The sequence below is a fragment of the Phyllobates terribilis genome, unplaced genomic scaffold, assembly GCF_046119375.1.
Source record: "Phyllobates terribilis strain yellow unplaced genomic scaffold, ASM4611937v1 Scaffold_11__3_contigs__length_659146591, whole genome shotgun sequence".
In the NCBI taxonomy this organism is placed as follows: domain Eukaryota; kingdom Metazoa; phylum Chordata; class Amphibia; order Anura; family Dendrobatidae; genus Phyllobates; species Phyllobates terribilis.
Window position 1 is genome coordinate 539,883,604 of NW_027362771.1, and position 16,866 is coordinate 539,900,469.

Below are 16,866 nucleotides of genomic sequence, written 5' to 3' on the forward strand. Positions count from 1 at the left end.
CGCAATGCCCTGACAAGGTCAAGCGTATGCAGAGCCTTCTCCACTCTATGAACCGGGACCGAACAGAGGGATGGCAGTGAAATTTCCTCATTGAGGTGGAAGTTGGACACAACCTTCGGAAGGAAGGATGGGACCGTACGGAGAACTACCTTGTCCTGGTAAAAAGCCAGGAAGGGCCGTCTGCAGGAGAGTGCAGTCAGTTTAGACACCCTGCGTAGCGAGGTGATTGCGACCAGGAAAACCACTTTCTGGGATAGAAGACGGAGAAGGACTTCCCTAAGGGGTTCAAAGGGTGTTTCCTGCAATGCTGTCAGGACCAGGTTGAGATCCCACGTTTCTAGTGGTCGTCTGTAGGGAGGAACCAATCAGGAAACCCCTTGAAGAAATGTCCTTACTTGCGGCTTGTTAGCAATGCACCTCTGAAAAAGCACTGAGAGAGCTGACACCTGGCTCTTAAGGGAGGCCAGGGACAGTCTGGCCTCCAGGCCCGATTGGAGAAACCCAAGTACCCTGGGGAGGGAATAAGGGAATGGGGTCTGGCCATGAGATTCGCACCAGGTAAAGAAGGCTTTCCAGGTACGGTAATAAATCTTAGCAGAGGTTGGCTTCCATGCCCTGATCATGGTTCCAATGACGTCAGGCGAGAACCCTGACTGGGTTAGAACCCAGGTCTCAATGGCCACGCCGTCAAATTGAGGGCCCCTGAGTTCTGGTGGTAGAACGGGCCTTGTGACAGAAGATCCGGGCGGTCGGGGAGACGCCAGGGGACGTCTGCTGTGAACTGTATGATGTCGGCGTACCATGTACGTCTGGGCCAGTCCGGTGCGATTAGGATGGTTGGAACTCCCTCTTGCTTGATCTTCCTCACCACTCTGCATATCAGGGGGAGAGGTGGAAAAATGTACAGGAGCTGGAACTGGGTCCAGTCCTGAACCAGGGCGTCCGCTCCTAGCGCCCATGGGTTGTGAGTTCTGGCCATGAAGTTGGAGACCTTGGCATTGAAGTGGGATGCCATTAGGTCTACGTCCGGAGTCCCCCAGCGATGGCAGATCTGTCTAAAAACTTCGGGATGGAGAGACCACTCTCCCGAGTCCATTCCTTGCCGGCTGAGGAAGTCTGCTTCCCAGTTGTCCACACCCGGAATGTGGACCGCAGAGAGAACTGAACCTGTGTCTTCCACCCAGTGGAGAATGTGTGTCACTTCTCGCATCGCCTGGGCACTGCGGGTCCCCCCTTGGTGATTCACATATGCCACAGCCGTAGCATTGTCCGACTGTACTCTGATGTGAGAGGCTGCCAGTAAGTGATGGAAGTCTCTCAATGCCAGGAGGATGGCACGAATTTCCAAGATGTTGATGGGCATGGTCGCTTCCGCTGGGGACCACTTGCCCTGTGCTCTGTGGTGTAGGTGTACCGCACCCCAACCAGTCAGGCTCGCGTCAGTGGTCAGAACCTTCCATTGACCCGTGAAAAAGTATTTCCCCTTTGTTAGTGAGGTTGGCTTGAGCCACCAGTGCAGGGACCTCCTGGTTGACAACGTCAGCTGGAACTCCCTGTCAAGAGAAAAAGGGTTCCTGTCCCATGACTTGAGGATGGCTAGTTGGAGAGGCCTGAGGTGAAGCTGGGCAAATGGGACCGCTTCTATTGCGGCCACCATCCTGCCGAGGACTCTCATGAAAAACCGGAGAGATCGAGGGGGTTTGCTGAGGAGAGTGCAAACTCCTAGACGGAGAGGCAGTGCCTTGCCCTTGGGAAGGAGCACTAGACCCCTGAAGGTGTTGAATAACATTCCCAGGAAGGTCAAAGACTGACTCGGGGTTGGTGATGACTTCTGTAGGTTGACTAACCAGCCTAGGCGACTCAGAATGTCGATTGTGATTGAGACACTGAGCTCGCAGTCCTTGAAGGTGGGAGCCTTGATAAGGAGATCGTCCAGGTATGGAACGACTACTATGCCTCTGGAGTGCAGGACGTCCATGGTGGCTGCCATGACTTTGGTAAACACTCTGGGAGCCGTGGCGAGTCCGAACGGGAGAGCCACGAACTGGTAGTGGTCCTGGTCGATTGCGAACCTGAGAAATCTCTGATGGGCGGGTGCAATTGGTATATGCAGGTATGCGTCTTGTAAGTCTATGGAGGAGGGAAATTCTCCCTTTTCCATGGACACAATGATGGACCGAAGGGACTCCATGCGGAAGTGACGTACCCGTACATATTTGTTGAGCTGTTTTAGGTCCAGTATGGGCCGTACGCCGCCTCCTTTCTTGGGGACTACGAATAAATTGGAGTAGAACCCTCGGAAGTGCTCGGCCGTGGGGACCGGTACCATGACTCCTGCTTGAAGAAGTGAGAAGACAGCTTGGCGGAAGACACAAGCCTTGTCTGGCGGTTTTGGGGGAACAGAAAGAAAGAGTCTGTTTGGTGGGTTGGAAGTGAACTCTATCTTGTATCCCGAAGACACTAGTTCCCTGGCCCACCTGTCTTCTGTAATAGACAGCCAGACTTGATGAAAGAGCAAAAGTCGGCCGCCTACAGGTGGGGTGTCTTCCGGAGTCCGTGAGTCATGATGAGGAGGAAGTCTGAGATTTTCCTCCTTTAAACTTTGACTGGCCTGCCTTTGACTGCCAGGTCTTGTCTGACTTTTGCGTCGACCGCAAGTTGTCCCTGCGTAGAGAGCGGTTGCTATTTTGTGCTGGCCGTGAGACGGACCAGCCCGAAGAGTTCCGGAAGGATCGGAATCGAGTTTGGTTACGCTTCTTTGGTTAAGTGCGTTTGGGTTTCAGTTGGGGGAGAGAGGTACTTGTGATGAACCTGTAGCCGCCATCTTGGTAATGATAAATCATATCCAGGGATGGCCACACTTCAGCAGCCCCCACCCTTGGGACCTTCTGTTAAAACGTCAACTAGATAGTTTCCCCCCATCCAGGCTCCTGTAAGATAAGAAGCCTACTTAACACTTGAATGCTAGGAGCTTCAAAGACTTCGAGAGGAAACACAGCCAGCAGGGGGGGGTGCTTCGTCTATCTGTACCTGACCATTTGTCCCATAGGACTAGTTTCTTTGTCTGTCACAAGCATGGAGGCATAAGATATAGAAACATGAAAAGTACACGCATGTTGCATGGGATGGGCCAATAAAAAAATATCACGGCGTCCCGGAGCCATTGCGCACACAAGCCTCCGCGGTAGACGTTTGTACGTGCTCTGGAAGCCAAGATATAGCGCGGAGCCATTCCTGAGGACCGTATGGTATCATAATTGATATCAAAAGGTCGGTTACGGCGGCCCGAATCCATGGGAACCCCTGGGGGTATCATGAGACCATCCCAGAAGAAGTTATTGGGTTCCATAGAATTTGGGCTTCTGATCGAAGTTAGACCTGAGGGTGGAGACTGAGCCAGCTGACCTCACCAGCAGTGGGCGGGACGGGGCAGGTAAGATAGCAGGACAGACAAGAGACAAGTCAGTCTTGACCCAAGAGTGGGGTGCTGAACATCTGAGCACCAGCTGAGGCCACCAAGGGGAGGAGCAGTTTGACCATGCGGTGGTAGGCCTCAGCCTGTAACAAAGAACCGTGCCTGCGACCGCAGAATCCTCTCCCTGCGTCACAAGAAAATCAAGAAACCGGTAACTGATATGCTGTGGTGATTCTGTGTGTTGTATTCCATTGTTGTATAGTTTAGCCTGACCTTATACCTGTGTATATTTAGTTGTATATCGTGTATCTAGTGTATTATTATAATCAATTACCTCAAGTAATTGTGGGCCTGCCTTTTATTCTGCATAACGAACGCACGTCCGTGTGAGCTCGGCTCAAGCCAAAAACGCTACCCAGGGTTGGTTCCTGACCCGATATAGGCCCATTCACGGACTGGGCGTATATCTAAAATAGGGACTGGTGGCAGCATACCAACTGGGGATTGGGGAAGGCTGGTAGTGACGGTCGGAGGTTCAGATATATATATTCCTGGCGCGGCCAAGGAAGATATATATACCGCCCTCACTACAGAGGGCCCCGATACCCAGTAGGTTACAGGACAGTCTCCCTGGCGACCGCTTATCCTAGGTGCAGTTCCTTGACTGACCTGAGGCTAAGAGGGCGCTAGCGAGTTGTGCTGTGTAGTGACGTTACGGTTTAGTGACGTTGAAGGGATAACACACTACCGTGTTCCCTGCGCTGGTTGCAGCTTCCTGGCACTACTTTCTCTAGGTGCAGTACCTTGACTGACCTGAGAGGTAAGGGGGCGCCAGAGAGCTGCACCCACCGGCCGGCTTTCATCACATTCCAGAGAGCTGCACCCACCGGCCGGCTTTCATCACATTGGTGGCAGCGGTGGGATTGCAGAATAATAGTGTTGTGGGACCCCTACTCCCAGGCACTAAAGACTGCCAGTGGTAACTTCCACTGCTGGAGTCTTAAGGTCAGCCCAACGTTAGACGGTCAGGCTAAAAGTATAACAAGGTGTGTGCAAACTCAGGGTTGCAGCGGTGTCGGTTACCAAGATGGCAGACGGCACCAGGAGCAAGACCCTGCAAGAGGCTAATGCTACGGTCCGTGTGGCAGGAGGGGAGGACATTGTTACTCATGGCGAGGAGGAGTCCAGCCCGGGCACCTCAGGGAGCCAGTCCCCAGTATACGGTCCCGCAGTGGGCTGCCCACCACCTACCCAGCCCAGCCTGTCCAGATCACAAGCCCTTTTACAAGCGGCTATGGCAAGTCTCCAGTCTCATGGCGATGCCGTCTACAAAACCCTCCTGGCAGCATCAGAGAAGGCAGCGGAGGAGGAGCGCGAAGCTGCGGAGCGTCGGGAGGCTGCGGAGCGTGCAGAGCGGGCTGCAGAGCGCCGGGAGGCTGCGGAGCGTGAAGCTGCAGAGCGTGCAGAGCGAGCTGCGGAGCGCCAGCACCAACTGGACCTGGCCCAGCGGGGGCTTCCGCTAGAGCAACCAACCCATCAGGAGACCAAGTCGTCCAAAGTCCGAGCTGAGGACTTCCCTCTACTGGAGAAGGATGGGGACCTGGACTCCTTTCTGGTGGCATTTGAACGGACCTGTCTTCAGCACCATCTGGCCCGGGATCAGTGGGCCAGATACCTGACCCCCCGTTTGAGGGGTAAGTCCCTGGATGCCTTGGGGGACTTACCTGCCGGGGAGGTACAGAACTACGACTGCATCAAGCGGGCCCTGATCCGGCAGTACAACCTCACTCCCGAGTCGTACCGCCAGAAGTTCCGGAGCCTGCTGCGTGGCCCCAAGGACACCTGGACCGATCATATGCGGGCGCTGTTGAGAGCCGCAGAGCACTGGACCTCGGGTCTAGCGCTTACTACCCGCCAGGAGGTCCAGGAACTGTTCGTCACGGAGCAGTTCTTGTGGAACTGCCCAGAGGACCTCCGACAGTTCCTCCGTGACCGAAAACCAACAGGGGCTTCTGCTACAGCCGCCCTGGCAGACGAGTATGCCAATAACAGGGCGCCTGAGCTGAAGAAGTCTGCCAGCAGCACCTGGAGAGGGGGTAAGCCCAGTCATGCCCCTGTTTCCCCGGCCCCTAGAACACAAGGGGTGTATCCCCCTGTTGCCCTCTCCAGGCAAGGACCAGACGTAAGACGTTGTCATCTATGCAACAAACCAGGACACTTTAGGGCTGAGTGTCCCCAGCGCCAAAAGACCCCATCCCAGTCCCAGAGAGCGCCCAATGTTTTGTGTGTGGGAGGGGGTGGTGGTAGGTCCCTGGACAACATCCAACCCGTCACCATAGGCCGTTCTGCGGTCATGGGACTGCGGGACACGGGCGCTGAACGAACACTGGTACGGCCTGAGGTGGTGTCCCCCCAGGACTTGGTACCAGGAAAGACTCTTTCCGTCTCCGGGGTTGGAGGCGTGGAGCCGGCACTTCCCGTTGCCATGGTGTATTTGGACTGGGGTGCCGGAAGGGGGATGCGGGAGGTGGGAGTAACGCCAAATATTCCCGCAAATGTTTTATTAGGGACCGACTTGGGGCGTCTAGTATCGCAGTATGTACCCTCTGAACCCCCAAGTTCGGCCCCCCAAGAGTGTATTGATTTGTCTGCTGCTAATGCCAACCATGTTGTATGTAGTGTGTGTCCTGCTGAGGAGGAGGGAGTGAAACCTGAGGGTAACACCTGCACAGACACAACACAAACAGGGTTAGTGAAAGCAGGTGGGGAGTGTGGGGATGCCCGCAGAGGTGCTCAGCCGGCGTGCCGTGACCTCTTGTCCTCCGGTGAGGGAGGGGGCGGGCAGGATTCTGTAGAGGGAAGCTCAGGGATGGAGAGGGGGGCAGCTACCGGCAGTGTAGGGCTCCCAGGGGTATCCAGGCTGCTGAGTATAGGCCCACTGCAGGGGGAGGAACAGGCCATGGGAGGTGGGGGTGTCCCAAGAGAGGAGCCGCCAGGTAAGACCCCAGGGCAGGAGTTCCCCACATCCGAGATGTCCAAAGGCCTAGGAAGCCTGCCTGATCGGGCGGCTTGGTCAGAAACAGAGGGGAAGCAGGCACTACCCACGGTCACAGCGGTCATAGCCGCTGTCACCAGGAGTGGGAGCGCCGGAGCCCAAGGAGCCTTGCAGAGGTCCGACGGCTTCCCCACTTCTGACCAAGTGTCTGCCGGGTCAGACAGCGGCCAGGTGACATGCCCGGAGGGGCTGACGGAGGATGTGGCAGTTTCGTCGATTCTGGCCACATCAAGTCAGGAATTTCAGGCTGCGTTGGAAGCAGACGACAGCCTGAAAGCTCTCAAGGAACAGGCGGCACAGCCTCCCATGGAGTCAGACTGCGAGCGTGTGGTCTGGGACCAGGGACGGCTGTACCGGGTAACGGTCCAGCAGGGTTCACCGGAGGCGTGGCCCAGGGACCGACAGTTAGTGGTACCCTATCCGTTCAGGGCGGAATTGTTGCGGATCGCACACGAGATTCCGATGGCCGGACACCTAGGGATCGCTAAAACCAAGGCCAGGATAGCTCAGCATTTCTACTGGCCTGGGATGGGAGCCGCGGTGGGTGCCTACTGCCGTTCGTGTGACACCTGTCAGAGGGTGGGGAAGGCGGGGCCGCGCCCCAAAGCCCCACTGGTAACTCTGCCAATCATCGAAGAGCCTTTCTCGAGGGTCGCTGTGGATCTTATTGGACCTCTGTCCACTCCCAGCCACTCCGGGAAATGCTTCATACTCACGGTAGTGGACTATGCCACCCGGTACCCGGAAGCGGTAGCTTTGTCGTCCATTCGGGCCGACAAGGTGGCTACCGCCTTACTGGAGATCTTCTCCAGAGTGGGTTTCCCCCAAGAAATGCTCACCGACCGAGGGACCCAGTTCATGTCGCGGCTGATGGAGTCCCTCTGTAAGCAAATGCAGGTGCAACATCTGGTGGCCAGCCCGTATCACCCACAGACTAATGGCCTGTGTGAGCGGTTCAATGGCACCTTAAAGCAGATGCTTAAGATGTTGGTCGACTCCCACGGGAGAGACTGGGAGCGTTACCTCCCACACCTCCTATTTGCTTACCGGGAGGTTCCGCAGGCCTCAACGGGGTTCTCCCCCTTTGAGCTCCTGTACGGGCGACGGGTACGGGGCCCCCTGGCTCTGGTGAAGGAAGCATGGGAAGGGGATTTGGCCACCCCCGAGGTGTCGGTCATCGAGTATGTCGTGCGCCACCGGGACAGGATGATGGCCTTGGCAAAGCTGGTGCAGGACAATATGGCCCAGGCCCAGGCCGACCAGAAGCGGTGGTACGACCAGAATGCTTGTGAGAGGACCTACCAGGTGGGTCAAAAGGTGTGGGTACTGGTCCCCGTACCACAGAACAAGCTTCAGGCAGCCTGGGAAGGTCCCTACTTCGTGCACCAGAAACTCAATGCCGTCACCTATCTGGTCACCCTGGATCACGCCCGTGGAAGGAGGAAGGCCTTCCACGTGAACATGATGAAGGCTCATCATGAGCGGGAAGCGACTGCCCACCCAGTGTGCAACCTTCCCGAGGAAGGAGAGGTAGAAACCCTCCTGGATCTGCTCACCCAAGCCAAGGCGGGTGGGTCCATCGAGGATGTGGGGGTTGGCCACCAGCTCACGGAGGACCAACGGTCCCAGCTGGGGACCACCCTGCACCCCTTCCGGGGGCTGTTCAGCAGCCTGCCCGGAAGGACTGAGATGGCTGTCCACGACGTGGACACTGGCGATCACCCGCCGATCCGGCGTTCAGCATATCGGGTCTCTTTCGAGGTGCAGGGAAACATGCGCCAAGAGATAGACGAGATGCTGAAGCTGGGGGTGATCCAGGCATCCAGCAGCGCGTGGGCCTCGCCTGTAGTCCTCGTACCAAAGAAGGACCGAACTACACGGTTCTGCGTGGACTACCGGGGGCTCAACGCTGTAACGGCCACCGATGCGTTCCCCATACCACGCATCGATGACCTGCTCGATCGGATGGCCGGGGCTAAGTACCTGACCATCATGGATCTGAGCCGGGGGTACTGGCAGATTCCTCTGACCCCCGCGGCAAGGGAACGCTCTGCCTTTATCACCCCTTTTGGACTGTACGAGTCCACAGTGATGCCATTCGGCATGAAGAATGCCCCTGCCACTTTTCAGCGGATGGTCAATACGCTGCTTGAGGGACTTGAAGGGTACGCGGCTGCGTACTTGGACGATATTGCAGTCTTCAGTCCCACTTGGGAGGATCACCTAGAGCACCTGCGGCAGGTGCTCGGTCGGATCCACCGGGCAGGCTTGACCATCAAGCCGGAAAAGTGCCAGCTGGGCATGAGTGAGGTCCTCTACCTGGGTCACCGGGTAGGCGGGGGGGTTCTGAAGCCAGAACCAGGGAAAGTGGATGCCATCGCATCCTGGCCCACTCCTAGGACCAAAAGGCAGGTGATGTCCTTCTTGGGGACCGCCGGGTACTATAGGAGGTTCGTCCCACACTATAGCACCCTGGCCAAGCCCCTGACGGACCTCACCAAGAAGAAGCTGCCCGTCGCAGTCGACTGGACAGTCGCCTGCGAGACAGCTTTCGGGGCACTCAAGGCCGCCCTAAGTAGCTCCCCTGTACTGCAAGCTGCCGACTTCGACCGGCCGTTTGTGGTACAGACCGACGCCAGTGACTTTGGCCTCGGTGCTGTGCTAAGTCAGGTCAACACGACAGGCCAGGAACATCCTGTCTTGTACCTGAGCAGGAAGCTACTGCCCCGGGAGGTGGCTTACTCCACGGTGGAAAAAGAATGCCTGGCAATTGTATGGGCCCTGCAGCGTCTGCAGCCCTACTTGTACGGGAGCCATTTCACCGTGGAGACGGACCACAACCCCCTCAGCTGGTTACACACGGTCTCTGGGTCGAATGGCAGGTTGCTACGCTGGAGCCTCGCTCTCCAGCAGTACCACTTCTCCATTCGCCACAGAAGAGGCCGTGACCACGGTAACGCTGACGGGTTATCCCGGCAAGGGGAGGGTGCAGAAGGACGCACGGGGGAACACAGGAATGTGCTACCCCCTCGCGCCCTCGTATAGGGGGAGGTGTGATGAACCTGTAGCCGCCATCTTGGTAATGATAAATCATATCCAGGGATGGCCACACTTCAGCAGCCCCCACCCTTGGGACCTTCTGTTAAAACGTCAACTAGATAGTTTCCCCCCATCCAGGCTCCTGTAAGATAAGAAGCCTACTTAACACTTGAATGCTAGGAGCTTCAAAGACTTCGAGAGGAAACACAGCCAGCAGGGGGGGGTGCTTCGTCTATCTGTACCTGACCATTTGTCCCATAGGACTAGTTTCTTTGTCTGTCACAAGCATGGAGGCATAAGATATAGAAACATGAAAAGTACACGCATGTTGCATGGGATGGGCCAATAAAAAAATATCACGGCGTCCCGGAGCCATTGCGCACACAAGCCTCCGCGGTAGACGTTTGTACGTGCTCTGGAAGCCAAGATATAGCGCGGAGCCATTCCTGAGGACCGTATGGTATCATAATTGATATCAAAAGGTCGGTTACGGCGGCCCGAATCCATGGGAACCCCTGGGGGTATCATGAGACCATCCCAGAAGAAGTTATTGGGTTCCATAGAATTTGGGCTTCTGATCGAAGTTAGACCTGAGGGTGGAGACTGAGCCAGCTGACCTCACCAGCAGTGGGCGGGACGGGGCAGGTAAGATAGCAGGACAGACAAGAGACAAGTCAGTCTTGACCCAAGAGTGGGGTGCTGAACATCTGAGCACCAGCTGAGGCCACCAAGGGGAGGAGCAGTTTGACCATGCGGTGGTAGGCCTCAGCCTGTAACAAAGAACCGTGCCTGCGACCGCAGAATCCTCTCCCTGCGTCACAAGAAAATCAAGAAACCGGTAACTGATATGCTGTGGTGATTCTGTGTGTTGTATTCCATTGTTGTATAGTTTAGCCTGACCTTATACCTGTGTATATTTAGTTGTATATCGTGTATCTAGTGTATTATTATAATCAATTACCTCAAGTAATTGTGGGCCTGCCTTTTATTCTGCATAACGAACGCACGTCCGTGTGAGCTCGGCTCAAGCCAAAAACGCTACCCAGGGTTGGTTCCTGACCCGATATAGGCCCATTCACGGACTGGGCGTATATCTAAAATAGGGACTGGTGGCAGCATACCAACTGGGGATTGGGGAAGGCTGGTAGTGACGGTCGGAGGTTCAGATATATATATTCCTGGCGCGGCCAAGGAAGATATATATACCGCCCTCACTACAGAGGGCCCCGATACCCAGTAGGTTACAGGACAGTCTCCCTGGCGACCGCTTATCCTAGGTGCAGTTCCTTGACTGACCTGAGGCTAAGAGGGCGCTAGCGAGTTGTGCTGTGTAGTGACGTTACGGTTTAGTGACGTTGAAGGGATAACACACTACCGTGTTCCCTGCGCTGGTTGCAGCTTCCTGGCACTACTTTCTCTAGGTGCAGTACCTTGACTGACCTGAGAGGTAAGGGGGCGCCAGAGAGCTGCACCCACCGGCCGGCTTTCATCACATTCCAGAGAGCTGCACCCACCGGCCGGCTTTCATCACAGTACTCTTACCCCCGATGGCGTTGGATATCATCGTGTCCAACTGTTCACCAAAAAGTCGATCACTGAGGTACGGGAGGTGCATGAGGGACTTCTTTGAGGCGGCGTTTGCTTTCCATTCCCGCAGCCAGAGGATATGCCGAATCGTGATGGCGTTTGATGCTATCCTCGCTGCACCCCTTGCAGAATCCGGAGCTGCATGAAGCATGTAATCTGCTACAACTGCAATTTGAACCGCTTGGTCCGAGAGCTCAGGAGCAGATACTTGGAGGCCAACTTGTAAGTTTTGGGCCCAAGCCAGGATGGCCTTGGCAGCCCAAACTGAAGTGAACGCGGGAGCGAGGGAGGCCCCTGCGGCCTCGAAAATTGAACGAGCCATGCGTTCTACCTGCCGGTCTGCTGTGTCCCTGAGGGTTGAGCTATCTGGCAGTGAAAGGAGTGATTGTGCTGCTAGCCTGCTAGCCTAGAGACTGGGGGATCCACTTCGGGTGGATCTGTCCATTCCTTGGTGGTCTCCTGTGGGAAGGGGTACTCCAGATATTTGCGATTGGTAAACTTCTTCTCCGGCTGTGAGAACTGCTTTTTAAGGATTGAGTTAAACTCTAGGTGGTCAAATAAGACCTTAGTCGGTTTCAGAACTCCTTCAAAGGAAATCTTGTGTTGTGGTGCCTCCGGGGGTCGATCAGAAATGTCCAGCACCCGATGGATGGACGAGATTACGTCCTCAACTAGCGCTGTATTGCTAGGGGGGATTGGGATCAGAGACCCTTCAGCTTCCTTGTCTCAGTCGGAATCACAGATGCCTTCCGAATCCTGTGTATCGCTAAGGAGTCTCCTGCTGGGTGAACCAGGGTGGAGGCCTTCTCTGGTCGGGGATCGCTGCGGAGAACTGCAATATCTGTCCCTGGTAGGGGACGGTCTAGATGCCCTGGAACTACGGTGTCTCTCCCTAGAAGGGGATGACCGTGTGCTATGGGATGATGCAGATGAATGTGACCTGTGGGTCCGCTTGCGTCCTGACCTAGACGTGGATGAGCCCGGGTCGTCATGTCCCTGAGTCGAGCCTTCCCTTTGCTGGGTAGCATTCATAGCCGAGGCATGACTCTGCAGAGCCTGAAGCAATGTGGAGGTTAGGTTATCTATAGACTGCGTCATAGATTGCGACATCTGAGTGACCCATTCCGGCGTGGCATTAGACACCGAAGCATTGGCAGGGGCTTCTTGGGGCTCTGGCACAGTAGTCTGGATGCAGTCCTGGCAGTGCGGGTAAGTGCTGCCACTTTGGAGAGTATAACTCCAGGCTGTACAGAGTGCATAATAGCAGTCCTGCCTGGTTCTCTTGGACCTTGAGCCTGGCATAGTGCAGTGGGGTGGCTATGCAGAGGGGCCTACAGGGGTGGCTTGCAGAGGAGCGTATAAGGAATAATGGACTCACAGCCGAGTAAGAACTCCAGCTGTGATCTTATCCCACCAGTGTGCCCCTAGGTTCAGCGCCGAAGATCCACAGTCCTGTGCCCCCCGGAGACTGGCTGGTCTTCCCTTATCCTGCAGCAGATAATGGCCGCCGGAGTAAAGTTAAGAAAGAAGGGGGGCGGAGAGCTGAAAAGGGCGGCAGAACTGTGAAATCGCGCCCTTTCAGTCTCGATCCGCCCCCTCTATGACACTGTAGAGTGTCATATTTGTCATCCGGGGGGGGTGGACCGGGGAGAGGAGGTGGCGGCCTAAATTAGATGCCTGATGCCCAAAGGGACTGCAGGCCGGCACGGAAGTCCGGGAGGGGGCCGGATATGAACCAGACACCCCCGGATTTAAAGGCAGGATAGCAGTGGGGTATAAGCGGAAAGGGGGGGGCCCTGTGAAAAGTCCCCCTGAGGCACCGTAGAGCTGGTGTTGCCGCAGAAACAGGGCGCAGGGAGGCCTGTGTCTCTGTATTGTTCTGCCTGCACTCCCCCCGGCCCCGCCAGGAGCCTGCAGCAGGGCTGGGGTCCCTGGATTCAGCCGTAGTGTGCTGGCAGCTGGGAGCTGCCTGTACAGGCCCTACCTCAGGCGTTTCAACCTAATACCCCCCGGGGGGGGGGGATTAGGGAAGTGCTGTTGTCACCATCAGGGGGCTATGTCCTCGCCTCGACCTCAACCCAGAAACCAAAAGGAATTGGGGAAGGAGGGGGGTCTTGACTTCGAACCAGCACCCGAGGGTCTGGGGAAGGAGCGACATGGGGAATAGCCATCTCGACTTCAACCGTGCACCCCATAATAAGGGGCCGAGGAAGGAGCCATGCCGGGAGTCTCGCAGTAAACCCACTTTTCTTCATCTGTAATCCGGTCGATGAAAACGGAGTAAAAGTTTTAGGTGTGCCTCCTATGCGACACTAAGCAAAAACTGGAGAAGGCTGATGCCGTCCAGGGGTGTATACTGCAGAGGAGGAGCCACGGTTAATCTTTTTCAGATTATGCATAGTGTCGCCTCCTAGTGGACAGCAGCATAACACCCATGGTCCTGTGTCCCCCAATGAGGAGGCAGATTAAAGAGATTTAACAATTTTGACTTTTCAGAATCGGGTAAAAGTCTTACAGAAGGAGCAGCAGTCTGGAAATTGCCAAGATATTGGGGCGATCACAGAACCATCAAAGGTTTTACTGCAAATAGTCAGCAGGGAGCAAAATACAAAAATACATTATGTGTTGGAAAAAAAAAAAGACGCCGATTATCTGCAAAAGATTTGAGAAGAATCAAACGTGAAGCGACCAGGAAGCCATTATCCTCCAGTGCTGTCATATTCCAGAGCTGCAGCCTCCCTGGAGGCCCAGAAGTACAAGGTGTTCAGTGCTCAGAGACACGGCCGAGGTGAGGAGGCTAAGACCGACCACCACTGAGCAAGACACAGAAGTACAAGGTGTTCAGTGCTCAGAGACACGGCTGAGGTGAGGAGGCTGAGCCCGACCACCACTGAGCAAGACACAGAAGTACAAGTTGTTCAGTGCTCAGAGATATGGCCGAGGTAAGGAGGCTGAGCCCGACCACCACTGAGCAAGACACAGAAGTACAAGGTGTTCAGTGCTCAGAGACACGGCCGAGGTAAGGAGGCTGAGACCGACCACCACTGAGCAAGACACAGAAGTACAAGGTGTTCAGTGCTCAGAGATATGGCCGAGGTGAGGAGGCTGAGCCCGACCACCACTGAGCAAGACACAGAAGTACAAGGTGTTCAGTGCTCAGAGATATGGCCGAGGTAAGGAGGCTGAGCCCGACCACCACTGAGCAAGACACAGAAGTACAAGGTGTTCAGTGCTCAGAGACACGGCCAAGGTGAGGAGGCTGACACCGACCAGCACTGAGCAAGACACAGAAGTACAAGGTGCTCAGAGACATGGCCAAGGTGAGGAGGCTGAGCCCGACCACCACTGAGCAAGACACAGAAATACAAGGTGTTCAGTGCTCAGAGACACGGCCGAAGTGAGGAGGCTGAGCCCGACCACCACTGAGCAAGACACAGAAGTACAAGGTGTTCAGAGACACGGCCGAGGTGAGGAGGCTGAGCACGACCACCACTGAGCAAGACACAGAAGTACAAGGTGTTCAGTGCTCAGAGACATGGCCGAGGTGAGGAGGCTGAGCCCGACCACCACTGAGCAAGACACAGAAGTGCAAGGTGTTCAGAGACACGGCCAAGGTGAGGAGGCTGAGCACGACCACCACTGAGCAAGACACAGAAGTACAAGGTGTTCAGTGCTCAGACACACGGCCGAGGTGAGGAGGCTGAGCCCGACCACCACTGCGCAAGACACAGAAATACAAGGTGTTCAGTGCTCAGAGACATGGCTGAGGTGAGGAGGCTGAGGTGAGGAGGCTGAGCCCGACCACCACTGAGCAAGACACAGAAGTACAAGGTGTTCAGAGACACGGCCGAGGTGAGGAGGCTGAGCCTGACCACCACTGAGCAATACACATAAAATGATGGTATAGTTAAAATACTCACTTGCCTAACAATTCTGCACACAGTGTTTAGCCTCTATATTGCACTGTCAATTGCTGACTGCAGAATGAGTTAACTGAGGATCGGTCAGTGAGCATGTTCTGACAGTCAATACACAGGAAAACAAAGAGCCTGTAAAAGCCAAACCGTGCAGAATGTATAATGGAACTGAATAGGAAAATTTAATTTTTAGCCCCTAATAGATGCATCTGAGATAGAAAAAAAAAGTACCCAAAAGCGAATAACCCCTTTGATTTCCTCCTCTGACAACCCTTCTGTCCTCCCTCTAGCTCCTCTCAGTTACAATGTGATAGGAAAAATACAACAGGAAAAGACTAGGAATGATCCTGAAGACAAATAAAGCAAGAAGATAGGTGACTGTACCTGGATGAGCCTGTCCGCTAACGCAGCGCTTTCCTATGAGGAGGTCCACAAAGACGAAGGGACAGGACGAGATAAAGAGACAGAGAGCGAGAGAAACAAAGAAAGAGCAGGAAGGAGAGGGGGAGAGAAAGAAAAAGGTAACCACCACCGCACTACAAGAGGCAGGACAGAATTGCACAGGCTTTATAAATTACATAACTTCTATAGCAAGAAATTACCCAAAGAGGAGAGAAAAATGGCTGCCAATGCATAAGCTCAATGTCCACTACGTCAGATAACCTTTACAACTGACATGTGCGGTGCTGGAGAACGCTTTATCCTCTGCAACTGACATGTGCGGTGCTGGAGCATGCTTTATCCTCTGCAACTGACATGTGTGATGCTGGAGCATGCTTTATCCTCTGCAACTGACATGTGCAGTGCTGGAGCATGCTTTATCCTCTGCAACTGATATGTGGTGCTGGAGCATGGTTACAGTACTAGAATAGGAAACAAGGCAGCCATCTTTAACCCTCCTGCATAGGAAAAAAGGAATGGATCTATAGATGAGAAGATGGGGGTGATAACTTTAGACATTGGACATATCTTACCTTTTCTAGTGTTTCGATGCGTTGCTTCAGAAGTCTGTTTTCGGTTCGTAACCGCTGCATAAAAGATTGTGAGAAAAGTGAGATACAATGAACAACCCGCAGGAGTAGAATAGCGGGGTCTTCACTTACAATGCCCCCAGTAGTAGTCACTACCTGTATGTGCAGTGTCGTCCCATACGTCAGTGAGCACAATCTCACAGTAAAGCAGCCACATACTAACAATCTCCTGGACATCAGCTTTATACAGTGGGGAAAAAAAATATTTAGTCAGCCACCAATTGTGCAAGTTCTCCCACTTAAAGAGATGAGGTCGGCCTGTAACTGACATCATAGGTGGACCTCAACTATGAGAGACAAAATGAGAAAACAAATCCTGAAAATCACATTGTCTGATTTGGAAAGACATTTTTTTTCGAATTTTGGTGGAAAATAAGTTTTTGGTCAATTAGAAACAAGCAAGATTTCTGGCTCTCACAGACCTGTAACTTCTTCTTTAAGAGGCTCCTCTGTCCTCCACTCATTACCTGTAGTACTGGCACCTGTTTGAACTTGTTATCAGTATAAAAGACACCTGTCCACAGCCTCAAACAGTCACACTCCAAACTCCACTATGGTGAAGACCAAAGAGCTGTTGAAGGACACCAGAAACAAAATTGTAGCCCCGCACCAGGCTGGGAAGACTGAATCTGCAATAGGCAAGCAACTTGGTGTGAAGAAATCAACTGTGGGAGCAATAATTAGAAAATGGAAGACATACAAGACCACTGATAATCTCCATCCATCTGGGGCTCCACACAAGATCTCACCCCGTGGGGTCAAAATGTTCTCAAGAACGGTGAGCAAAAATACCAGAACCACACGGGGGGACCTAGTGAATAA

At 54.3% G+C, this 16,866-nt stretch overlaps 1 protein-coding gene across 5 annotated transcripts in view; it reads right to left on the reverse strand.

Moving 5' to 3' along the window:
* EVI5L (ecotropic viral integration site 5 like) overlaps nt 1-16,866 on the reverse strand; it is a 67,197-nt gene that overhangs the window by 20,796 nt on the left and 29,535 nt on the right. For 3 of the 5 annotated variants that reach the window (XM_073653877.1, XM_073653875.1, XM_073653879.1), the window contains exons 11-12: nt 15,988-16,041; nt 15,398-15,430 (exon numbers count right to left, since the gene is read on the reverse strand). In XM_073653877.1, the coding sequence (XP_073509978.1) occupies nt 15,398-15,430; nt 15,988-16,041 (87 nt within the window). The remainder of the gene's footprint in view (nt 1-15,397; nt 15,431-15,987; nt 16,042-16,866) is intronic. The other 2 variants (XM_073653878.1, XM_073653876.1) reach the window with 1 other exon arrangement.